At 45.3% G+C, this 25,718-nt stretch overlaps 1 protein-coding gene across 2 annotated transcripts; it reads right to left on the bottom strand.

Annotated features, from left to right (window-relative positions):
* Nucleotides 1-453: 453 nt before the first annotated feature.
* Nucleotides 454-24,635, bottom strand: LOC118090911 (uncharacterized). 2 transcript variants are annotated; one of them, XM_035127277.3, is made up of 3 exons: nucleotides 22,813-24,635; nucleotides 8,085-8,245; nucleotides 454-7,081 (listed from the first exon to the last, which is right to left on the bottom strand). In XM_035127277.3, exons 1-3 carry the CDS (start codon nucleotides 23,249-23,251, stop codon nucleotides 6,788-6,790), a joined length of 894 nt encoding a protein of 297 aa, XP_034983168.1. In that variant the 5' UTR covers nucleotides 23,252-24,635; the 3' UTR covers nucleotides 454-6,787. The 2 variants fall into 2 exon arrangements, with proteins under 2 accessions (XP_034983168.1, XP_034983159.1); XM_035127268.3 differs by having other exon boundaries at nucleotides 457-7,099; nucleotides 22,813-24,630.
* Between the last annotated feature and the right edge of the window lie 1,083 nt (nucleotides 24,636-25,718).

Here is a 25,718-nt window from a genome sequence, read left to right as displayed (position 1 = left end):
TCCCAACGCCCACCAGCCCCAGCTAGTATGACTAATGGCCCAGTGTTTGGTAGATTTTAAGTGATAAATCAAAGTGCATAAACAAACCATACAACTAACTCAATACCTTATGTGTCTGATGCATAGTCAAGAGGTTTTCAAATTCCGTTTTGTCTCATACATGGCCATATTTTGTTACAAAACTATTGACAATATTTATTATATGTAAATATTGGGAGATATACTGAAAGTGCACACTGTGTGCAAGAGACAGTTTTGCAGGACACAGGTAGGGAGTTCAAAGATGGGATGGGGAAGAGGGTTTATATACCAGTTTAATCTGGGTTGTAGTCAGCCAGGTCCTGCCCAGAATAAACCCACTGAAATTAATCAACCTGAGCTGGTCATGTCCCTTAATTTTAATAAGTCTACTTATTAGATACAGCCTTTTGGTTATATGTTTCTAAGATTCACCCCCCAAAAATGTGGCAGCTGTGATCTTAGTCATTCATTGATCAATTCTAGATGTTTGCTGCAAAGCTGGGTGATAAAAATATTATCAGCTTTTGTTCACCTGACAAAAACTACATTGGGACCAAAGTCCTTTTTTAAATTTTATTTTTCAGTTTAACAACAATAATCATACATTAAAAAGATAGATACATACATATTTATTTTGACTCCCCTTCCCCCCTTCCCTGGTTTCTTATAAAAGAATTTTCAAAACTGCATCTCCCCTTTAACACCTTTAACTTTGTTACTCTCTGAATTTCTTAAAAATTAACCTTTTAACTGCTTCGTTTAAAATTAATCCTGCTAATGTGTTTAATTGTTCCTCGGTCTATATTAAAAAGTTCTCTCTTCTTTACTCTTTATTCTTCCTGTAAGTTTTGCCATTTCTGTATAGTCCACTAACTTTGCCTGCCATTCTTCCTTAGTTGGGACAGTACTGTATCTTCTTTCCATCCCTGCGCAAAAAGCATTCTGGCAGCCATACATAAAATTGTTTATGTATGCAATTTTTTCTCGTCTTTTGGTATCTCTCATTGGGACAAAAGTTCAATAGGCTTAAAAGCAAATAGCTGCTCACCCTACTCAAGATGTCCTTATGCCATCTGGAGGCAACAGGTGGACTGTTCAGTATAGTATCCAGCATCTTCTCTCCCAAAGGTGCTCTTGGGAACAGTAGTACTGTATGGTAGAACATATCCCAGATCTATTCTTGAAAAGAGGTTTTGTTCTGATGGCAAATGCACAGGCAACAGTGTCCAGATTCCCAAGTTCCCCATCCTTGAGAGAGATCCATGGGATCTACAAACATCCTTGCCAGTGCCCTTGGTGTTGTAAAACTGCATTGGTTCTGAGATACATGGAGAAGGGTAAAAATGTGTCTTTAATGGGGTATGTCTGTTTACATTCTGAGTCATGCAGCTAAATGACCATAAATCAACCCTTTCCCCTCTCTCCTCAATACCACCCTTCCCCCCAAACTGGACAGGTGCCCAGATGCAGCAGAAACAATCTCATAAATAAGAGCCACTAAATAACATGCTTTGCACAGCGGCAGGGAGCCACAAACAAACTCTGCATGAGCTGAATGCCACCATCCATCACTTTAATGGGTGTACTCTGGAAATTAAACCTGTCATGGCCCATCAGGGGGAATGTTTCAGCATGTGACATCCTGATACCGCACACTTCTTCCATCTTTTTCTCTGCCTCGTGCCACCTTCTCCATGTGCTTCCACTTAACCTGTGACCTTTGCTACTTTGAAGCTCTGGTGTCAGATGATGAGGTCAGTTCTAAGGATGTGATAGGGCTTGGCTCTTCTGTCAGAATTCATGGGTGCTCATGTGCCTGACAGAGCCATTATTTGCTATCTGGCTGTTTTAAGCACAGTTATAGAGACACAGGGTTTGCAGAAGAGGACAAGTGGAATCTCAGTTATGCCAGTTGGGGGAACACAAAGCTTACCTGAATGCAGGATGCTGAAGGACCATGTTCCTTATTATTTCTATCTATCTCGAATATCCATGCCTGGATGACAGGGGCAAGACATTAGGTGTAATTGGAAGAATCTCATCTGCATGAAAAGTGGTGGCAGTGGCATCCTGAAAGTAAGAAGATCACTTCAGGGAAGCCAGGAATTTGAACCTAACGTAAAACTGCCCCCTCATTAATAGATCAACATTAGCAGCAGTTCTTCTCAATAAATTGCAGGGGAATGCAGCAAGAAAATTCTCTTGGCATCCCTGCATATAACCACCCTGCAAACAGATCAGCATGAATGCTTGATAAAGACCAGATATAGTCTACCCTCCATGCAAGCTTTTTCGGAAGAAAGCAAATCCAGATGAAAGCTCAATAAATGGATCATTCAGAATAGCCCTTTGGTGTGAAACAGGCTTCCTCAACCTTGGCCCTCCAGATGTTTTTGGCCTCCAACTCCCATGACCCCTAGCTAGCAGGACCAGTGGTGAGGGATGATGGGAATTGTAGTCTCAAAACATCTGACGGGCCGAGGTTGAGGAAGCCTGGTGTAAAATGATCAGGGCTGCATTTCTTCACTTCAGCCGCTGTGTGTCACTGTTGCTCTGTGCCTCTTATCTGTTTGTAAGGAGCTGTACTAACTAGTTCATTTTATGGCACTACTGTACCTTTGAGGCAGGCCTTCCTAGGAAGCTCAAGGCCAGGCATCCCCAAACTGCGGCCCTCCAGATGTTTTGGCCTACAACTCCCATGATCCCTAGCTAACAGGACCAGTGGTCAGGGAAGAAGGGAATTGTAGTCCAAAACATCTGGAGGGCCAAAGTTTGGGGAAGCCTGCTGAAGGCAATAGTTAGGGAAGTTCTTCCCCTCTCCTAAGATGTAGTACAGTATATCCCAGGTTCTGATGTCATTACACTGCTCACTTACCAAACCAATGTCATTAGCTGCTGCTGTTGGCAAATGTAATGTTCAACAAAATAGTGTGAGGACACAATGCAAGTTGTGCTACATATTACTGAAGGAGAGACGTGGCTTTTAACTGAAACAAAACGCCTCATCTTAGAAGCAGTAGCAATTTGTATTCCATGCTGTGGTATACTCTATACCACAGGAAGGTAGAGTCCTCTTGTGCTCTAATCCTGCTTGTTGTTTTCCCACAGGCATCTGGGTGGCCACTGTGAGAACAGGATGCTGGACCAGATGAGCCATTGGCCTGATCCAGCGGGCTCCTCTTGTGTTCTTATTTTGAATGCTTCAGTGCTTAGGTCTCCAGCTTGTTGAGATCACTTTAACTCTTTGGAAATCTCCTCACTCAAGCTCCATAAGCTGCATTTTTGCAGTGTTTCTGAAAGGAACAGTAAATTGCAAGAACTCGGGCCAGGAGGAAGATGAATTTCAAGTGAATCTTCAAAAGGTTTTGTTTATGTAATGAAGAATTCAAATAGGAATAAATTCCAGTATGATAGGCAAATAAAAATAAATTCCAGTGAAAAAAATCCCAGGACAAGGCCCTGTTTCGACAATTCTTCGTCAGCAATGTTCTTCCTGGGATTTTTTCACTGGAATTTATTTTTATTTGCCTATTATACTGGAATTGATTCCTATTTGAATTCTTCATTACATAAAATAAAACCTTTTGAAGATTCACTTGAAATTCATCTTCCTCCTGGCCCGAGTTCTTGCAATTTACTGTTTATTCCTGGACTTCACCAAGAACTCCAATTTCTGCAGTGTTTCTGAAAGGAGGCATCAATCCTCCTCAATGTACACCTCAAGATTCCTCCAGCCATAGTGGTCTGTGCTCAAGACCTCAGGGCCAAACTGTGGTATTAATTTTGTGACATTCAGCAGCTATTTCCTTTGGGAGGGAAGGCTCCCATTGGCACAGGAGAAAATGATTTAATACTCCCTCCTGATGTCCTGCAGTTCTGATGCTGGTCTGATCTCCTTTGCCTGGTATCTATATTGGAGGGGGCGGGGAATGCAAAAAAAATGTTGATTGCATCCCTGCAGGTCATGTGTACTTTGGCCCTTAAGATGTGCCTTGCTGTATTGGCTGGAAGCCCACCCTGTCCACCAACCTTTTCAAGAATCCCAGCCCCATTAGCAGCGGAGACACCAACCTCTTCCCCACCAACCTCAGGTTTGAACTCAAGCTGCGCTGAGTTTCCAGCAGGATACAAGCCAATTCAAGTGAAGCTTCAAGTCTTGATGATGACTTTAAGGCCCACTTGAACTAGCTACACATTGCAGCTACCGATGTTCTGAAGCACAGTCAATCCAGCGGACCCTGAAGTCACCACTGATCAGCTGATTGATGCCGGCTTTAAACCCTGCGTTCAGCTGGGATCAGGTCCAATTGGATGCTACAACTGGGAGCTCAGAAACTCTGTGAATACAGAACTCTGGAAATCTGGGAATAAAGATTGCATGAAGCCCATGCTAGATGGGTAATTGAACAGTTGACTCCTGGTGATACATGTTGCCAAGTGTTTAGCAGGATGCTGGTGGAGAAGGAAGTCTTTATTTGTGGAACAGGTGAAGTACCAGCTGATGAATGTTTGTGGTTGGATGACTAATGAACATTGAGGTTTCTGAGGTTTGTGGCTCAACAGCATGACACAGGTAACAATTACATCTCTTACTGAACCATCCTTTGTTATTCTGAAGGCTTCTGGACCACACACAGTACCTCGTCAGAAAAGGAGGTACAGAGCAAAAATAATATTTGACTTGCATGTGATATCAGAATGGATGTGTGTACAAACACACACACACACACTTAATTTTGATTTGCCCAAAGTAAAACAGTTTCAAGTCTCCCCACTGGCTCTTTCTTGAGGGGCAGTGTCTCAGAGTGATCAAGATATGTAAGAACACCCAGCCTCTTTTATTTTTGCACTTATATTTTAAATATCATTGTGAGGAACTAATCAACATTAGATGTGGAGAAAATATGACTGAATTATGAATATTGCTATGGGGGAGGGGACATTGTTTGCCCACAGCTGTTCCTTCCTCTATGTCAGATTTCTACATGCATCCATTGAGTTCCCCACCTTTTATGTGAGGGCATGGGGCCTTGCAGTGCAGACATACTTTGTCCTGTCCATACAGTATTACATGTGTACTCTTACTTTGTAGAGCAGGTGTAGCCAACAAAGTGCCTTTGAGATGTTGTTGGACCACAACTTCTGTGGGATGTAATCCACTGAGAGCAGTCAAGTACAACATTCCTTGTTTTCCTAGAGTGGACGTGCAAGGGGATGTTTGGTCCAGCCAGTTGAAACTTCCTGTTCCTCCCGACCTGGAGGACATTCCTTGCATGTGACTAGTGGGTGGGTGTGAGCTTTCCAGACCTGGTAAAAGGACAAGGCATGCTGCCTGCCTGCCTCTCTCTCTTCCAACTTCCTTTCATCCTGCAGACTTCCCATACTGCTAACTGCAGTCATTAGGTCAACCCACATATGGGGTAAACCTGTTTGTATATGCTTGTAACTTTAAGCCTTAAGCCTGCCTTCAGGGATCACACTGTGCTCTGCCTGATCGTGAGCAAACTTTCTTTTTATTGCTTATGAAAAAGACTGTGGTGTCTTTCTTCTTTTAGGAGGGATTCAAGGGGTCTTACCAGGAAAATATTAGAACACATTTCAATCTGGACAAGCCAGATTGAATTGCAGATTGAGTTTGCAACTACCGGTAGTTTTCTGCTGTGTAAAGGGGAATGCACTCTGCTAAGTAAAGGAACTTGCTAGTGCAAGTTAGGAAGGATATTAATAAACAATATATCTTCTCCTGCCACCCTGAACATTCCCCACAACTTCCATCATTCCTGATGACTGGCCCTGCTGCTTAGGACCACTTAGAGTTGTAGACCAAGAGCATCTGGAGAGCATCGTGCTGGCTACTCCTGGCATAAGCAATACAATATCTTAGTGAAAGCACAGCAATACCTGTAGAGTTGATACTGATAACTCATTCCCTGGAAGACCACACACATGGAAAGTAAGTGAATTAAGTAACCTAATCTGCTTCCTACTTGCAGCCTGATCTTATGCATGCTTATCTTCCTGGCATCATCATATGAGCATCAGAACATCTGTTTGTAACCCCCTAATGGCCATAAAAGGGGCTTATAATTCCTACTACCTGGGTTACTATTGCAATCCATCTTCCATGCAGTATCTCTAACCTCAGCATGTTGCGAATGGCTCCTAAGTACCTCCCCCAAACCATCCATTTCAACTATTTGTGAATGCATCAGGTTCTGGACCAGTTTTTCAGTACCTCCAACTACATATGTTCTTCTTTCTTCTTTCTCCAATGAAAGGGATTCTATTCTACCCAGGAGGCTGGGATTTCCTCCTTTCCTCACCAGCCAACATTGTGGAGACAATATCTAGAGCCCCCTCTCTTCCTCATTAGCGAGGGCTGAAGCAATTAAATTGCAGGGTGGAAAGGTTCTGTCATGAAGGGCTTTGTCAGAATACATGGATGGGGAGAAAAATGCCTTGAAACCACAGCAAAGCAAATCGCAGCTTGCTAGTATGCTGAAGTAAATGCCTTTATACCATGGTGAGGAAAATCCCAAGGCGCGTGCTTTCCCTCCCTGCTGCAAATACACTAATAGAACAATTACAAGATAAATATATTCCAAACACACATAAGTTAAGTGGCACAGTTTCACCAGGGCACCAGCCCAGGCAGAGTCTTTTTAGTCTATGAGCAAAAGGAGGGCACCAATCCTTTTTCAGTGATCTAGAGTTGGTTGCTGGATCGCCCCCCCCCCCTGCCCTGCTTGTTGGGCTTATGGTCCACTCATATCAACAAGTTCATCTCCCTGTGAGTAGGGCTTCGAACCTCCTCTTCCTCCTCTGAGCATGAGGAACCTGGGCTGTAGCTGAAGGTGTCAGCACTGTGGCGCATGAACTGTGTGCCAGCACTGTGGCTGCTGCATTCATCACCCCCACTCTCCTCTTCCTCCTCCTGCCCTCGCCCTTCTCCGGACAGCAGTTTCTCGGAGGCCTTGCTCACGCCCCTCTGTTTCTCAGCATCAGCTTGTGACACCTGCTCTTTGGCCTTCCGGCTGCGTTTCCACTTCATCCTGCGGTTCTGAAACCAGATTTTCACCTGTGTGAGATGGACAGACAGACAGTGACAGGCACTCTGTTGGGAGGAGATTTCTTCCAACACTCTGGCATTTCCATCCTTCTGTCCTAACCTTAAGGCCCCAGATCAGCCTTTTTCTCAACCTGGTTGCCCTCCAGATGTTTTGGACTGCAACTTCCATCAGCTCCAGCCAGCATGGTCAGTGGTCAGGGATGATGGGGTTGCAGCCCAAAAACATCTGGAGAGCATCAAGGTGATGAAGGCTGCTCTAGATATTCCCATTGTCTGTGTCACTGTGCCTTCTACTGTTCTCCATACGTGGAACCATACCTTCACCTGAACCAGATTTACTCCCATGCCATAACCTATGACTGATCACCTCCTTTTTTTGATAACAAGCTACCTATTTTTTGCTACACTGCACAGGAGCTACTTCCTTTCTGTACATTTGTATAGCCCATCGCCGTTCGCCACAAGATTTCCTGCAGTTTTCATCTGGAAATTTGTAAAGCTACAGGCCTTGCCCTTCCAGTGTTTATGCACTAAGTAGTACAAAATGTGTGTGATATACACCTAAATACATCAATAAACCTAGTGTGCTCACAGTTGACATTGTTTATAGAGCCCAGAGGTTTGGTCTATATTTATTGCATGATATATACTAAATAAGTCCTTTTGTAGATTTCATTCCTGTGTGGTGATTGGTGCAAAGATCTGTATGGGAAAGTACAGTGGTACCTTGGGTTAAGAACTTAATTCATTCTGGAGGTCCGTTCTTAACCTGAAACTGTTCTTAACCTGAGGTACCATTTAAGCTAATGAGGCCACCTGCTGCTGCCGCACAATTTCTGTTCTCATCCTGAAGCAAAGTTCTTAACCCGAGGTACTATTTCTGGGTTAGCGGAGTCTGTAACCTGAAGCGTCTGTAACCTGAAGCATCTGTAACCCAAGGTACTACTGTACTGGGGGAAGAGGAGAGTTCCCTTGACTGTTGTGAAGGCCGTACCTGCGTTTCAGTTAGCATCAGAGACGTGGCCACCTCAAAGCGCTTGGGCCTTGATAAGTACTTGTTGATCTTGAACTGGTTCTCAAGTTCAAGGAGTTGCTGGCTGGTAAATGCTGTTCGAGGTCGGCGGCACTTGCCCATCAGGCCAGACTGTGGGGCAACTGAAAGGGAAAGAAAGAGTCAGGAAGAATAAACTTGACCCAGAAGGATGTTACAGGGGGCAGCTGTATAGTAAGTGCAATTTGTTTTTAAACTGGTTTAATATTATATTTTAAAATTGCTGGATGGGTAATAAATCAGATTGTTATTATGGAAGAAGAAGGAAGAGGAAAGAAAAGGAAAAGGAGGTGGAGGTCTGGGCTGTATCCTTAGCTAGAGAAAGAAGGGAACACAATACACTTTTTAAAAAATCATTGCCAACAGTAACAAACTAAGCAGTATGTTTATGGAGCAGGTTTAAAAAAACTCCTACTCATGGACCATTGTATGAACAAGTAAAAAATTCCTACTCAGCCACAAAACAGCCAGTGGACTGGGTGGGAACCAAAAATGAAGAGTGAGGGCGGAAAGTCTTAAATAGTCCCTCAGCTCCATTCTTCACACCAGCCTCAGGGTGCAACTGCACACCAAGCACCAGAGCATCACACTCCTTCCCTTGCCCAGTGGCAGACAATGCTCTCCTCACTGGGGGGTGCGGGGGAGCTTTGCTTAAAGGTGCTTATGGGAGCACCTTTCTTCTGTAGAACAAGACACTCCTTTCTGCCCAAAGAAGTGAGATCCAGTGTGGTGTTCTGGTCAGAGTGTCAATCATCTTGATAACCTTCATGTTACTAATCCAATTTGGCTACTTTATGTCATAGCAAAGCCAGTTCAGAGTGAGAACAGAAATCATTGCCCTCACTCTAGGCAAAGACTTTCATCCCTGGTCAAAGACAGCCCTCCAAAAATCACCGAAAGACTGGTGCTTTTTTGCAGGGAATAGAAGTCTCTGAAAAGAAAATAAATAGATCTTATTTTGACTCGTTCCTAGATACCAGAAAGGCTGTTTTCTGCTGCTCCAGAGAAGCGGGCACGGAGCAATGGATTCAAACTACAAGAAAGAAGATTCCACCTAAACATTAGGAAGAACTTCCTGACAGTAAGAGCTGTTCGGCAGCTGTTCAGTAAGAGCTGGAATTTGCTGCCAAGGAGTGTGGTGGAGTCTCCTTCTTTGGAGGTCTTTTAAGCAGAGGCTTGACAGCCATCTGTCAGGAATGCTTTGATGGTGTTTCCTGCTTGGCAAAGGGGTTGGACTGGATGGCCCTTGTGGTCTCTTCCAATTCTATGATTCTACCACTCCTCTAATTAATTCCACTGGAAACATACATAGATCCAATAAGGAAATAACACCTGTGGTAGTATTCCCTAACCAGCTGTGGCATTTGGTGCCGTATACGAGGCCCAGCAGACGCTGTGAGGAGACATAAGCTAGATGCATGGAGCCCACACTGCCTTCCCTTCAAGTAATGATTTTATTGCCTTACTGATATTAACCTGCTTGATATGTTATCAGTGCTCATTTTAACAATCACAATCAATTCCGTTGGTGAAATTAAACCTCCTTTATTAGCCTAAGGTGTATTTAATTACCTCCAGCTGTCCTAAGGTGGTGATAAAGGCAGCCTGACTCCACAGAGGCCTTAGAGCGCCTATCTGACTAATGAACCTTTATCAGAGCAGCCTGCTGAATAGAGGAAGGAGGGGAAAAACTGAACAAAAGAAGCTTTGAGGGAGAGCATTTGCCCCACACAGGCAGAACAGGAAGGGTGCTGCTGATGCCCCTAATTATCAACTTTATGGGCTTCCAGCAGAATTAGCTTTTACTGCCCTTCACTAAATAGAGAACAGACTTTCAGTGGTGGAAGTGGGCGAGGACAGACAGGTAAGAATGCCAGGAAAACATTGCGGGAATTCTATACAAACATGCAAGTTGCTTTGATCATGGGCACACATTGGAAATGAAAGAGGTGGGTACCGAGAGGGAAACTCTCACACCCCTAAAAAGGCTCCCCGTAGTGCAGGAAAAGACAATGTGCTGCCCTCCCATGGACTACAAATCCCATCATCCTTGACCATCGGTGATGCTGGCTGGGTATGTGGAATTTGTAGTCCAAAACATTTGGAGGGCCACCACATTGGCTATCCCTGTCACAGCAACATAGGAAGCTGCCTGATACTGCATGGGACCAGTGGTCCATCAAGCCAAGTCCACAGTAACTGGCAATGGCTTGCCAGAGTTTCAAACAGGGTATACGGTATTCCCAATCCTACCTGGAGATACTGGGAATTGAACCGGGAATCTTCTGCATGCAAAGCTGTTTCTCTGCTGCTGAGCTATAGCCCTTCCCCATACTCTAACACAGGCATAGGCAACCTTGGCTCTCTAGATGTTTTGGAACTACAACTCCCATGATCCCTAGCTCAGCGTTTCTCAACCGCTGTTCCGCGGCACACTACTGTGCCGCGAGACACTGGCTGGTGTGCTGCGACGTGCGGCGACGAGAAGGGCGATTTGCAGAACTACCGTACCTATGTGCGGAGAACCTTCTCAGCATGGCTGCGTTTGAGCGCGCCCTTCACAAGATGGCGGCGATTCCTGTCATAACCCGCCTGCCTGCCCCGCCCGCACCACCACCACTCTCCGCTCTCTCTTTTATCTCTATGGTTCCTCCTCGAGCGTCCCTTTGACTTGGTTGTCTATGGTCTTCCGCACCCAATCGAAAGCCGCCGAGCGCTCCCCCTCCCCTACTCACCATCTCTGCAGCCGCAACCTCAGCCCAGACCCCCCAGAGAGGAAAAAGCAGCAGAACCCCCAGTATCCCAACATGCACTGCAACCTCGGGACGGCCCAGCCGGGTTCAACGGGAGGAGCGGAGCCACGTGGAAATGAAACGATGCATTTTGTAATGCATAAAAATTGCACAGGGACTCCATACGTGCAAAGAGCCTCTTTTGTCCAGCCAGCACCCAAACTGTCACTCTGTCAGGGAGTGAGCGGCCTCTTCGGTGAGGAGCACGTGCTGGCAGAGAAATCAGTGGCTTGTGAAGCCTTATTACAGGAGATTGCAACCAACACAGCAATTGGCAAGTGTTTCTAAGACTTACAGTCATAATTATAGTCAATATAGGGCAGCACAGAGTTAAATTTTTTAACTTTTTTAATGGTGGTGTGCCGCGTGATTTTTTTCACGGAACAAGTGTGCCATGGCCCAAAAAAGGTTGAGAAACACTGCCCTAGCTAACAGGGCCAGTGGTCAGGGATCATGGGAGTTGTAGTTGCAAAACATCTGGAAACACAAGGTTGCCTATGCCTGCTCTAACATATCTCCAAGCCCCAGCTGTCAATGAGGTGATGCTTAATTTGCAGAAGCTGAGTTAAATGAATGCCTCCATGTAAAATAAGCTAACCTGCCTGATCATAACCATGAAGGTATGTATGCATGGCAGTATCCAGCAAGGCATTTAATTTGGCATCCGCCTTTGGATTGCTTTGTACTTTTGAATCTTTGCTCCTAAGGATCTGTGTCATGGGGCTCCTTGCTGCTCCTGTATATGCCAAGAAGATGCTGAAATTAAGTTATGGGAACATGAGTAAGATTGCCTCCTGATTGAATTCCTGCAGCAAACTCCTAGGTGGTTAGCAGGAGCTGTCTGTAAATTCCAAGGCATTTCAGTATTAAAATAAAGTATTTCAACAGAGTACAACATTTCAGTTTTCAGATCAATCAATTGGCAAAATATAGATATTGTAGCTAATTTAAGGGTGACGACCCTAATCTGGCTAAAGTTAGTCATGATTAACAGCCAGCCCTATATATGATCTTGCAAAAACCATTTCTTTCAGTGGGCTTAGACAAACCTCACCCTAGGAGTCAAGTTGTAGGTCCATTGAAACCCATTGTTTGCAGTATAACTCGCATCTTAATTAACTTGGACTGAAGCGTTTGTACATTATGTACAAATCTGAGCTGAAACAAAATGCAGAAAAACATGTTTGCATTTGAAGATGCCTATTTGAATGTCACAATGCAAAGGGAAGGTGGAATCACAAGTCAGAGTGAGAACCTACAAGGGCAACTGTTGTCTGAAAAAAATAAAATATGCCAACAATCTAGATGTGCAGATACAAATGAGGGCAGGGGGTGTCTTCCATGGATGCAGATAAGTGCAGATGATTTCCAGGAAGGGGTGTGTGGGTGTGTAAGTGGGTGGCAGCGGTGAGAAGTCATGTTTCACCAAGATGTCATGTTTTATTTCCTCTTGTTCATATTTTGAGCATTCGTATGAAATTAAATACACTTCCTAGGTGTTCTGCAGACTGGAGAACTGTCCAGCTTTCTTTCTCTTTATTCATTTTTCATGTTGGAGAGCAGCACAGAAACATTAAGGCAATTTGAACAGACCCTTACAAGGCAGTTTGAAAGGAGCACTATCAAGCATAAGGAAAAAACAAAAACAAATGTGCCTCAGATAAAGTGGAAACGAATATTCATGAGTATTCAAAATTCACTAGAATGTCCCGTTTCACAGGTCAGTTTTCTCATATCTGTGACTTAGGCTGTGATCCTGAATACACTTACTAGAGAATAAGTATTACTGAACTCATTAAGAGGCACTTCAGAATGAACTTTCAGATATTTTTTAATTTTATTTTTTTATACCATGGGGTTAGGGTGCTATTTAGATTTTCAGCCTCAGATATGGGGCGGGAGGCGGGGAGAGGTTAACAAAAATGCCACAGCAAGTCACATCTTTTCACATGGCGCCAGGATGTAAAAGATGCTCCTGTGTTCTGTTCAAACAAATGTGAATTACTACTAAGATCAAAATATTCTCCTGCTTTTTCCCTTTTTTATTTGCCACCACCCATTAAATCAGGTGCTGGAAATGTAGCAAATCTGCACCTGAGGCTTCCTAGGAGTTCGTCTGCAAACGCAAACTGTTAATACATAGACTTTCTAATAGCCCTTTGTCTGTGGAAGGAAAGAGAAACCCCTCCATATTAAAAAAACAACAAAAACACACCTGCTTGCAATATGCTATTTTTATTGGAGTTTGTTGTTATTAAAATATTAAACTCCACCCCACTACACATCTTCTATTTTAATAATCATCTCAATCATCTCTAGGCAGCTTTGTTTCTCTTTTATTTTTCAGATGTACAAACCAAAAGTATTTAAACACAGCAAGAACGAGCATAAACAAAGGCTTTAAGGGGGGGCAATTGATATTAGTAACTTGCTACAAATTCTCCTGGTGAGTTGTAATTTTATGTTGTGAACCTCCCTGAGATCTACACATGTAGGCAGGTATGCAAATTTAAACAACAACATGTTTAAAGTGTACGTTTTTCCGAAGCACCTTTGTTTGTTGGCTATCAGCAAGTTTTACAGTAGCCGTGCAGGGCAGGACACACCTTGGCTTAATAATGGCTGAATGGCCTGACTGGGTGTGCCACCAAGATGCCAAATATGCCAGCTGGAACGTGCGATCTTCTGGAGGCTGCTCTGTACCTGTGGAAAAGAGGAGCTCGGGATGCCTGGGATGCCATCGCTGTTTCATGGTTTTGCGCATTTGCTGTTTCGTTTTTATTTCCCCGGTTTGTTTTATTGATGAAACGTTCACCTTCCAAGGGCTGGAAGAGAGCATCCCCCAGTTATCAAATGGGTGGCCTAGAGAGGGTAATCTGGGGAGGCATGTGGCATTATCGGAGTCAAAGAGCCCAGCAGATATGTTGCGGTGGAATGGAACTGGGCAATAAAACATTCATATTCCCTGAATTTGGTTATCTTGCAATATCAAAATAGGGGCGAGGACTTGATGACAGAAGTGAGAGCTGGACCATAAAGAAGGCTGATTGCTGAATAATTGATGCTTTTGAATTATGGTGCTGGAGGAGATTCTTGATAGTCCCGCAAGAAGATCAAACCTAGGTATCCATTCTTAAGGAAATCAGTCCTGAGTGCTCACTGGAAGGACAAATCCTGAAGCTGAGGCTCCAATACTTTGGCCACCTCATGAGAAGAGAGGACTCCCTGGAAAAGATCCTGATGTTGGGAAAGATGGAGGGTACATTGCACAAGGGGAAGGGGACGACAGAGGATGGGATGGTTGGACAGTGTTCTCGAAGCTACCAACATGAGTTTGACCAAGCTGCGGGAGGCAGTGGAAGACAGGAGTGCCTGGTGTGCTTTGGTCCATGGGGTCACGACGAGTCGGACACGACTAAACAACTAAACAACAACAAATTCATAGGAGGAAATCGGGCTTCTCTGCTACTCTCTCCACGGAATGTATCCGAGTTGGGGGTGGCGCATTCCTTAGATGCAGATCTGGGTCTTGTTTGCTTTGAAACTGGAAATTTCGGGTGCATATTTTCAGGAGAGACCTATGCATGCCCACAGTTTTCCCTGCTGCTAGCTGCCTAAGAGGCTGAACAAAATACAGAAATACATACATACATATGTTTTCCCTAACACATACATAACTACCGGTATATCAATCCAACACGAAAACTTGGGGGGGGGAGAGAGACAGACAGACAGAAATAGAGATGTTAGAACCGCTACATGAGATTGCGCTATGAATTTGCACACGATGTTCATACTCCTTTATCTTCTCCTTTGGGCACTTCAAAGACAACAGCAGTGTGATGATATGCTCACAGTTTACGGACATCTTATCGTCGTCGTCCCCACCCCCTTCTCCTTGCCCGTCAAACACTTCTGAAAACTGCGTTTTCAGCCACAGCGGAGCGCCTTGAGGACAAACCTCCTGCGCTTCGTCCTCTGCCTCTTTGTGCGGGTGAGGAGGGAGGGAGCTACGCTTCAAGAATCTGCCCAAGGGGGGCCTTGACGGAGTCATTTTCTTAGCCAAGAAAGCCTCCTCTCCTGAGGAACAACGCGATCCATCCGATGCACATTTACTGGAGAGTAAGTCCCATTGATTCAACCGAACCAGGGTTCACTTCCAAGAGAGAGAAATGCGCTTCGAATGTGCTTTAAAGGTCTCGCGTGCACGCAGCCACAGGCTGGGAAGTCCAGGTTGCACAACTGACGTTGATTTGGCGCTCTTGAGACAAACCTGCTTCGCCTCCTTTCGTTCGTCCCCCAAATAGGATTTCAGGGGATATGGAGGGGGAGGTCGGGAATTGCACTGAAAAGCCTTGGATAACAATTCATTGACGCTAGGTCCAGGCAAACAAATCCGAATGACAAGGTCGCCCGGTAGACCATTCAGCAACACAAGCGACCCAGAGCCGATTTAAAACCGCACCGGCGGCGTCGTTTATAATGAAATAATCAATACGCAGATTTTGGCCGGGGCGGCGGCGGCAGGAATCTATCAACTAACTGATTTGCCAGCCTCCCAAGGTCGATTGTTGACAAGGGATGCCCGTAGCTACGCAGATGACGCAGTTTAGGATGGGAATAAACTTCTCTATTTAAAATCACAATTATTGAACATATTAAATCAAGGAAGCGATTGATGGGTGCATTCAACCTTAATGTACGGAAGCCCCTAATGCAGGGACATAAATGCACAGCCTCTTCAAAACCACCCACATTTTCTTTTCTCTTTTTTCCCTTCGTACTAGTTACAGGTAGGTAGCCATGTTGGTCTGACGTAGTTGAAACAAAAAAAAAATTCCTTCCAGTAGCACCTTAGTTGGACTCTAAGGTGCTACTGGAAGGAATTTTTTGTTTGTTTGTTTGTTTTCCCTTCGTGTTTGAGGAAGAGACACCGTTTGGATTAGAGCCAGCACAGCGGCAGAGACAGAGCTACCAGTGTTTCTCCGAAAATAAGACACCGTCTTATATTTATTTTTCGTCAAAACAACAACAACACTATGGCTTATTTTCAGGGGCTGTCTTATTTTTTTCCTCCTCCTGCCGCGGCCGACATTGCTGCTGCGCCTATCACTATGTCTTATTTTCAGGGTATGGCTTATATTCATTGAAAGCTTAAAAATCCTGCTATGGCTTATTTTATGATAACGTCTTAAAATAGGGGGAACAGGGTAAGCCTAGCTGGGGGAAAGGGGGAATCGTCGCACACGTGGATCTGCAGCTGAAAGGTGCGTAGCTCAGTTACGCTGCTGGATATTGCTTTTTTGTATTTGTTGTTCATTTAAGTAAAATATAAATGAGACTTTTTTTTAATGGCGCACATCTGCTGGAGCTGCGGTATGATGACCCTACACGGATGAACAAAAGGTCAAGAAACAAGAAAGAAAGAAAGAAAGAAAGAAAGAAAGAAAGAAAGGCATATTGAGTTCAGAGGGACTTAAAATGTCCTTGGAGTGTTCAGAGTCTGACTAAATATCAGGAAGAACTTTCTGACAGTAAGAGTTGTTTGACAGTAGAACGGTCTCCTTTAGAAGGTTGTGGGCTCTCCTTCATTGATGGTAGATTTTAAGTATACAGTACTGGGGCAGGGTGATGCCTGCCCTCCAATCTTTTCCCCGATGTCGTACAGCTCTTGAGACAGACAGATCACAGATTAAGTGTGGGACTTACCTCTGAGCAAACGTGTACAGGGTGGCCTTCCTAAGCGGCAAATCTCATAGAGTTCAGGAGGACCTTAGGGATGCCTGTGTAGGACTGCCTTTACTGCTCACACTGATGGCGTTTTCACACACGCGCACCTTGCTCCCTAAGTGCAGCTTTAAAATAGTGACTTGCGTGTATATGCCTCCAAAGTGCAGAATAAATGGAGTCTCCTTTCCGCGGGTAATACCCAACGGTAGTTCTAAGTACCTAACCTAATATCCGTTGATTTCGCTAGGTGTACTCCGAGTATGAATTAGTAGGATATTACCATAGACATTCAAAGGGCAAAGAGTCGGAATGTCTTCCTGTTTGTTTCCAGGTGATGAGGAACATCTCCCAATTCCATAGCTACATCATCGGGGGCAGTAAGAACCGGGCCAAAACTGAGACTTTGACCATCTCTGAGGCAGAAGATAACCGGTGAGGGCGCCGCGGTCCACTAATTCCCCTGACTTTTAGTTGACCGAGCGATCATCCCGGAAAGTTGTGGTTGTCCATTACGTGACCGAGTTGTCAAATGGCCCATTCACACGTGCATGGCAATCACATCGCTAGATCTCCCTGTCAAAGCTCTTTCTTCTCTTTCCCTGAGTTATCTCTGCGCTTGCGAACGAGACTCGCAAGCGCGGAGATATGCGCAAGGATGACCAGAGGTGAAGGCTACAGGTTGTTGGCAAGGCGACTCTAGATTCGAAGACTGCCTAACTGCGCCATTGCCAGATCTCGGCGATTCGTTCGCCCCTGAAGCTGGCTGGCTGGTTGGCTACCTAACCAGTCTTCTGCCTGGGTCTTCTTCCTTTAATGCAATAAGCCACAGACACTTGGCTCGCGTCGCTGACCGGCGAACAAGGCGTGAAACAAGGCTTGTGCTTGCGCGCTGGAGTGGAAACAGGACAAGGTATTTGCTCCGGGAACAATTTCCTCTGATCGGAAGTGCCAGCTGCGGAACTACGCCGCCACCTCTTCCTCTTCTTCCAGGTCTCTAGCTCTGGGACCCTCCACCACCACCACCCGTCAGGTTCCCGCTTGAAAAGAGTGGGAACAGATCGGCCGATGAGCCCTGGCCATTATCTTTGGTTATCTTTGGTTATCTTGCATGACCAAATAGTCCACAGGGGCATGCGCGAGATCCGGGACGCTACTCAAATGTCCAAACAGATAAAAGTAATCCCCGAAAAAGGGACAAGAAGCCGTTCACTTTTTCATCCCGCAAAGGGCCCATTCACACGTGCACGGCAGGTACTTCGCTCGCTGTCACAGCTGAACGTGTGAGTTGCCTCAAGCGGAAACCACTGAGTTTTTCCCCCTGTTTTTTCTCTTTTCTTTTCTTTTTTTGGGTGCTTTTCCATTTTTGTTATCATTATTTTTATATGTTGTATATATATGATTTATGTGCTTTATATGATTTATATATGATTTATATGGCTTGTATGTGGAAAAAATTAAATAAACAATAATTTAAAAAGGGAAAAAAGAAAAAAAAGAGTTTGGGGCGACGCCAATGCTCCTGCCGGTTGCCACGTAGACACCCGTGTCGCCAACCGAGTGATGGGCCTGGTTTTGTAAACTCAGGACCATCTCTGTGATTTAAATCGTTGCGAATACGTAAGAGCTGGTAGACCCTTGGGATCCAGAGACCACCCTGCTAACCTAGGGATCCAGAGACCATGAAGGCAGGACAATCACCACCACCACATCCCCGTCCCGATCAGCTCCCACAATCGAGGCGACCAAGGGCTAGTGACCTCTGAGAGATTAAAGATCTGAGCTGCAGGTTTAGTGGCCAGGTTCTCTTATACAGAGTTAGAAGTAAGTCCCCCTGTGTTTCAGTGGAGCTTAATCTCAGAGGAGCGTGCACAGGATTTCAGTCTGATGGGGCGACGGCGACCCTCGACCTCTCTACCTGGAAGTAATCCTCGTTGCACTCGAGGAGACATACATTTTAGGTAAACGCATATCGGATTGCACAGTTAATGTTACTTTCTGTCTGCTGTCCGTGGCAAGGGATATAGCGAGCTACAAACACAAAGAATTAGAACTGAGAGCAGAACCACCAGCACCACCGGCTTCCTCTCGGCATCCCAGCTCCATTGGGGCGCTCAGGGGGCACGCGCTCATTCCTTGCATCCATAAACCCTGTCATCTGACAACTGACGGCAACCTTTCCCTCTTGTCCTGCTACAAGAATACTCCATTCATATGTGTGTTTTAAAGGACACCATAAAAATACTCTAGAAAATAATAATTGAAAATGTAAAGGAATGAGAGGGGGGGTGGAGAGGGTGAGAAACAGGAAATCAAAGTGGTTTATTGAGATACAGTACTGGATCAATTGATCTCCAATTTTAAGGAATAGAAGACTGCTATTTGGGGCATATTTATCTTACTCTCTGAAGACAAGTTTGAGGGGCATGGGTTTTTTCTATGTTGAGATCGAGCACAGAATTTTAAACCATTCGCAATGTGAAAATAATATAAATAAATGCACTGCCCTATTAAATGCAATTAAAATACTGCCGTTGAAAGTGAAACAGTGTAACGTTAATATCGACCAATGTATTAATTATGGACCTGTCAAGATGTTTTATTAATCCACTGCACAATTAATAAGGAATACTTTTCAGTTGATAAACCTCGTTTAAACACTGAATCGTTTATCAAGGTGTTTAGTCGCTGCTGCTGCTTTTCTTCAAACGAAATCCCCATTGCTTTCTCATTTGGCTATTGACAACACCTCCCCCCCCCCTTCTTTACTGATGGGCAACTTAATTTTTTTGGAACTGCGAGGATTCTATTTTTTTCGTATAGCAGACTTTCTGAAATGTGAATGATGGAACACTTGGCCTCTCAGCCAGTTAGGAAGCCTTATAAAATCTCCTAGGTTTTTAAAGAAAAGCCAGTGGTCAGATTGAAGCTGGACAGCTTTGCAATCGGCATCTTAAAAATCTCCGAAAAGGAATACTGAGTGTCTCTTCTTAGCCCCACCTCTCTTTCACACAAACTTGTTTAGATGGGTGGTAATGGCTATTCCCCACCCCCATCTCGTACACTTGTAAACTGCATTCCGAGAAAGAGCCTAAAGTTGACGAAATAGCGCAAAATAACACACACGCAAAAGCTGCCGCTTTCTTTGTTCGCTTGTTTGCGTCGCCTGCTTCCAGTTGACAAGACAGAGACATTCTTTTTTCTCCCCCGTTGGTAACAAATTAACTGCACCAGCCCTCCGCCAGCTCCAGCTTAAGTACCCGGAGACCTTGGGCGGATTAAAGTTCAAAACCTTTTACAACTTCCCCTGCCTGGGGTCGAGTGATTGATGTGGGAAAACTTGCCGGCAGGACAGCAGGGCTCCAGAGGTGGTTGGCTCAGTTCTGCCCCCACCCCGTCACTATGCCTTAGAGCCGAGTTTGGGTGCAATAAAATATCACAATCGCAGTTGCCTAATGCCTCTGAACAGGTGAATCCTGCCGCGGGGAAGCCTGGAGTCTTCTAGTCAATTCCAGACTCCTTCATAGCTCCCCTCTCTGTCTCCTAGGCAAAAAGGTGCTCGGGTATGAAGCACTCCCAAAGTCAGAGACTGTCTGCATTCGAAGCGGTGTCTGAAGCGATTTAAGCACATTCAATCCATCGGCAGCAATAAATACCAAAAGCGGGGTGTTCGACTTCCAGTTGCCGAACTGTAGTCTTTAGGATCAAAATATTACAGGGGGGGGGGGGAAAGCACTATTGAATTCAGTAGGGCTTGCCACTTCAGTAGGGCTTGCCACACGTCTAGGACTGCATCGCAAAATGCGCTGAGGACCAGAGAAGGCCCTTACGGAAGGCAACGAACTTTCCGTCCTCTCCAACTAACCACTTTAAGACAGCTGGCTATTTTCATTCAAGAACAGTCAGACCTAGTTATCACAACAATAGAGGCGGTTGGTAAATCTTCCTCTGGGCACTACCACATTAGACAGAGCGAGGGCTCACATAATTAAACACTGTCCCTGAACGACACACACACACACACGTACTTGGGGGCAGGCTCAGTAACGTCGCCGGAAATATATGCCTAGTTCTCTCAAGCAGCAGATAGGATGGTTATGACCAAACTTGCCTCTGGACTGTACCACTTCCAACTACCCAATCCGACAGGTACGACTGAATGCTTCTCAGGATAAGCTGTTCCCTTCCCATATCAAGCTTGATGTCGGGGGGGGGGGGAGAGATTTTACCCTAGCCTTCTCCTTCAAATTCTTATTTTTCTATTTGTAGAAGTGTCAGAAACAAATGACTCTGCGTGAGCGCGTTGTTTCTAATGAGGTGGTTTGCTTTGTTTTTAAGTTTTTAATAGTATTTTAAAGTAATGTCAACAGCTACTCTAAGTACACCTGAGTTCCCCTCCCAATTTATTATTTAATTTTATTTGTAAGTTTGCTTACCCTGTCTTCACCATGAGGTTCCACGTTAATCTTTAACAGCCTCTGAAGACTGCCATTAATCCGCCCTTTCTAAAATCTGACACAATGCTCCCTTTTTGAGAGACCGGAATTCCGGCCTTAGGCTGCAATCCTATACACATTCCCCGGGGAAGAAGCCTCGTTGAATTTAATGAGGTTTACTTTCGAGTAGGGATGTGCAGGAGGAGTGTACTGTTATTCCCTTTTGTCTTGACTGCAAATCCCATTTTTCCTTCACTTGTCTCCAAAGCAAGATTCATGGAACCACAGTTTAAATCACTTTCATGTCTTAGGCACTTCTGCTTTACTGGGATGTAGAAGTTGTGGGACGGATATTGTAGAAAAAAGCTAAGCATTAAATCTGCGAAGGCTTACTTAGGAATCAACCTCACTGAATACAATATGGTTTGGTTTTGAGCAACAGGAACACATAAAAGCAGGCTGAACGTCACGCTGATGGGGGCTTTTTTTGGGGGGGAGGGTCACCTAGTCTAATTGCTAGCTCAAAACAGGAACCTAGAGTTAGAGCACCTCCAACAGATGGCGGAAGCCCCCAGCTCGAAGACTTCACGAAGGAAAAGCTCCAATGTCGAATTGCTCTTACCATTAAAAGGTGCCTCCAAATGTCCCCCCCCATAACCATTTTTTAAAGCTAGGAAGAACTAACATGTGTCATTTAGACTAGGTTGCGATGAAGGAGGATGTTAAACGTTTCTAAATACAGTATTAGTTAATAACGTTTTATGGGGGCGGGGGGGGCACAAATACCAGTCTTTTCCCTAGGTAAAATTGGTCAGGAAAAAAAGACACCCCAAAGGTTGATATAAATATTCCGTTCTTATCAGGACGTTATTGGGAGAGCACTATGGGTTCAATAACAAATCCAGGGTACAAGTACTCCAGGCGTGCACGCCACAGGTGCGATGAATAATTTTGATAAACTACATGAAAAACCAGCTTACACCCCCCCCCCTAAGCTAGCCTAAACTATAAACAGATTCCACGACTGTGGGCAATTCATGCCTCAAATGGTAGAGGCTGGAGCTCGGTTTTGATAAGAAGCGTGTGAGGGCAGGTGGGGATGCTGTGATGGACTTAATTCATTTGTGGAGTCCTGTAGGATCAGATCAAAGTCCCGCCGTTCAGAACCCTAAGTGCCCACGACACTTCACCAGACTCTTCTGAGAAGACAGTCGCTTTCCAGAAAGTGTCATTCAGAAGCACGCAGCCATCGTGACTAGGAGCCGAGGACGGACCTGCCTGTCGCCTATGTCGTATCCTTTTAACCACCTGGTAACCCAGCTACTAGAACCACATTTTATGACAGTGATTACTAGCCACAATGACAGGGATTGCCATTGCACACCGTGCAATCTTTACCTACAGTTTTTGTTTTGATGGATGTGTGTGTCGTTTCTAGCCTCTTTCGCTTTTAAATAACGTCTTCGCAAGATGCCATGCTCTTTTCCACGCGCTCCTACTACCCGCCCAACCGAGAAGCAGAAACTGACCCCTCCAGAAGAAGAAATGGATAAAGAGGAAACGCGCAGTTAAGGAAGATCGCGCTATACACCGGAATGTGATTCTTTCCCCAGGCAAAGCTTATTGGACCCCACCAGCGGCCCTGGAGAGCCTTGCGCCTTGGGCGCATGGAGTCCTCCCGGCTACCGGAGGCTCCGGAGGTGGGGTCTTACTCACCGTGGAAGTCGGGAAAGCGGGGGGCCATGATCCCCGCGCGAATCCAGTGCTCCAGCGGGACGGCCCCGGCGACAGCGGACGCCTTGAAGTGCTCTGGACCCGGCTGAGGCAGGTGGGAGAAGGCGGCGCTGTAAGCGAAAGCAGGGTGCTGGCCGGCCAGAGCCGAGATCGGGTAGAGAGGGGGCGGGTACATGGCGGGCAGGCCGCCCAGTCCCGGAGGGGGAAAGTTCAACAAGCCGGGCTTGGGGATAAAGGCGGCGGGAGGCAACGGGGCCACCATGGAAGGCGCGCACGGCGAAGGCGTCTCGTTCCGTACGCAGGAGCCCGGGCTCCCCGTCGAGCTTTCGGGGGAAACGCTCTGCGCGGGTCGCGGGAGCTCCTCAGCCAAGAGGGCGTCTATGCGGAAGCTTTGAGATTTCTCCATGGCCTTCTGCATCATGGCCCCCGCTCCCCAGGAGCCTTTGGGGGGAAGTGGCGAGCCCCTTCGGCACGCCGTCGCAAGGGCGAGATCTTCTCCTCTCAGCGGCCAGGCAGACTCCAGGCTCCCTTCTTCTCGCGCGCGGTCGGCGGCTTGGAAAGGCTTCCGCTCCTTTACACGCACCTGCTCGCCCCCTCCTCTGGAGCCACTTCTTCTCCTCGGTCGCTCCTCCTTTCCCTCCCGCCTCCGATCTCGCCTGACACGCGAGGCAATTGTTTGAAATCTCCTCCCCACCTGTCTATTGGCTCGCGGCCCTTTTGTCCATACCGCTGCGGATCAGGAGCTGCTGCCCAAGTAATGAATGACACGCTTTGGAAGGCTGTTCTGAAGTAGCCTGAATAAAAGTGTAGGCTTCTTTAGGAGGGAGCGCTCACACCCAGTGCATTTACTGCAGAACCCTTACAGAAATAGCGGTGGCTGCTTCCAGAGGATACGGTCTTGAGAACCATAGCGGGTCCTTTCATAGGGTAACATGGAGATCACACTGGTTTTTCAGCTGTTCAGCTGGGAAATAGGGGGCAATCCTTCTCCACAATACATGCTGAGGACTAGTAACTTGTGGGCTTATATTTGCAAAGCTACAGTACCCCCCCCCCCGTTCTGCAAAGCCTTTTCAGGACAGAGGCTAATTTTTTGACATGTGGCCACAGTATTATACTCAAGAACTGTTGTCCGGTTGCTAGAACTAAACCGAGGGGCGCCCTTGTACCCCTGGGGAGGTCTGTACTAAAGCAAATGTTCCTTTATAAGAGAAAGACACAATAATCTCAGTCGCACGGGGCCCTAATTCTGCGCATACCTATAGCCTAAACCCGGCCCTGTTCCTTCTGATGAAGAGCTCTGTTTGCCTCACCCACCCCAAAAAATACCTACTAATTCATAGCTGCCAAGTTTTCCCTTTTCTCGCGAGGAAGCCTATTCAGCATAAGGGGAAATCCCTTAAAAAAAGGGATGACTTGGCAGCTATGCTAATTTAAACTGGTTCCACAACCATAGAGCAAAGCTTTTTACGTATTTTGCTTAATTTGGTGGCAGATTAGGAAAAAGTAGATAACAAACTCGTGTTCTCCATTGCCTCTAGAAAACACTCCGTGACACCCCCAAGGTGAAGCAACCGGCTCCCCTACGGTCTTGACTCTCTGCGGATGCGAACACCGGAGGAAGCAGGAAGGAGTCGGCTGCTTTTGTGCGGGGTCACAGCCCGCTAGCCCAGTTCTGAAGTCCCAGCAGAAAAAAGGAAAGTTGATCCTTTTCCCCACTTCTGGGAGAAGAGATGTCAATTCAAATGCATTTCATACTATAAAACTAAAATGTGTCTTCTATTTGCCAAGATGATTGATAGATAGCTATTCCGCGCCCAGAGTCCTTCGGGTGCCTGATATTAAATAAAACTATTTATGTGCTGTATTACTCCGTTGGACTTGTACCCTTCCTAGAGCTCAGAACGGAAAGAAGCATTCTTCACAGCACATGCATTTTATATTGAAATGTTAAATTTACAACACATGACGGCCACAGAACCCCAATCACATTACAATGAATTAATATTAATATTAAGAATTAAATTTGTCCATGATACCCAATGAGATTCCATTATAATTGGAATATTAATTACAGTATATGATCACCCCCCTAAGTTCATATTGCCGCTGCCCCCATATAGTTGCCACTGAAGCAGCAATGTCCTGTTCTCATTGGACACAATGGGACTTACTTCCGAGTAAGCAAGATACAATACAATAAATTGGTGGTGAATTCCAGTGCATTGCTTTACAGTATTTCATAACTATTACTATTGATTCAATCTGTTTGCAGTTTTAACAAGGGCAGGGGTTACTTTCTTTCTAATTTTTCAGTTTCGCACAATCACATTCTATCCTGTTTGCTGAAAGGACTTCTATCATTTGTCTTACATTTATAGAGAGCATCAAAGAGTATATAAAATAAAGATTTTAATTGTGGTTGCCAGCAATCATTAGTCCCGAGACTCTCCGCCCAGTTTGGGGTAATAATATTGTAAATACACTGAGGTCATTGTTATATTAGGCCGTGAACAGTCATTTTTGCCTTCTTCAAAGCCTTGCCTTTTCCCCACCTATTCCCCATCTGAAATCCTGGAGTCAGTTGCAGGATGACCTATAGGTGTCCTCACCTGTTTTGTATATCAGATTTTGCAGGAAGCCCCAAACAATTCAGCTTTCTTTTGATATCCTTTCCCTTCCTTTTCTAAGTTTCTAGTCATTATGTGAAGGATGTGTGGAATCTTTTGGAAGAGCAATGAAGGACAGTTGAACACACTACATTTCATGTAATATTCCTTTTAAGCTCCTATTTATTGGGAGTTAAATATGGTGCTGTTATTCAAAAGTGGAAGTTTAATTTTATATCAATGTGTTTCATGTTTCACTCATATTGCTTCTTATTTTAA

The sequence above is a fragment of the Zootoca vivipara genome, chromosome 1 (assembly GCF_965207765.1).
Source record: "Zootoca vivipara chromosome 1, rZooViv2.hap1.1, whole genome shotgun sequence".
Classification (NCBI taxonomy): Eukaryota; Metazoa; Chordata; class Lepidosauria; order Squamata; family Lacertidae; genus Zootoca; species Zootoca vivipara.
Note: the sequence above shows the minus strand (reverse complement) of the source record. Positions and strands in the feature narration are given on the sequence as shown.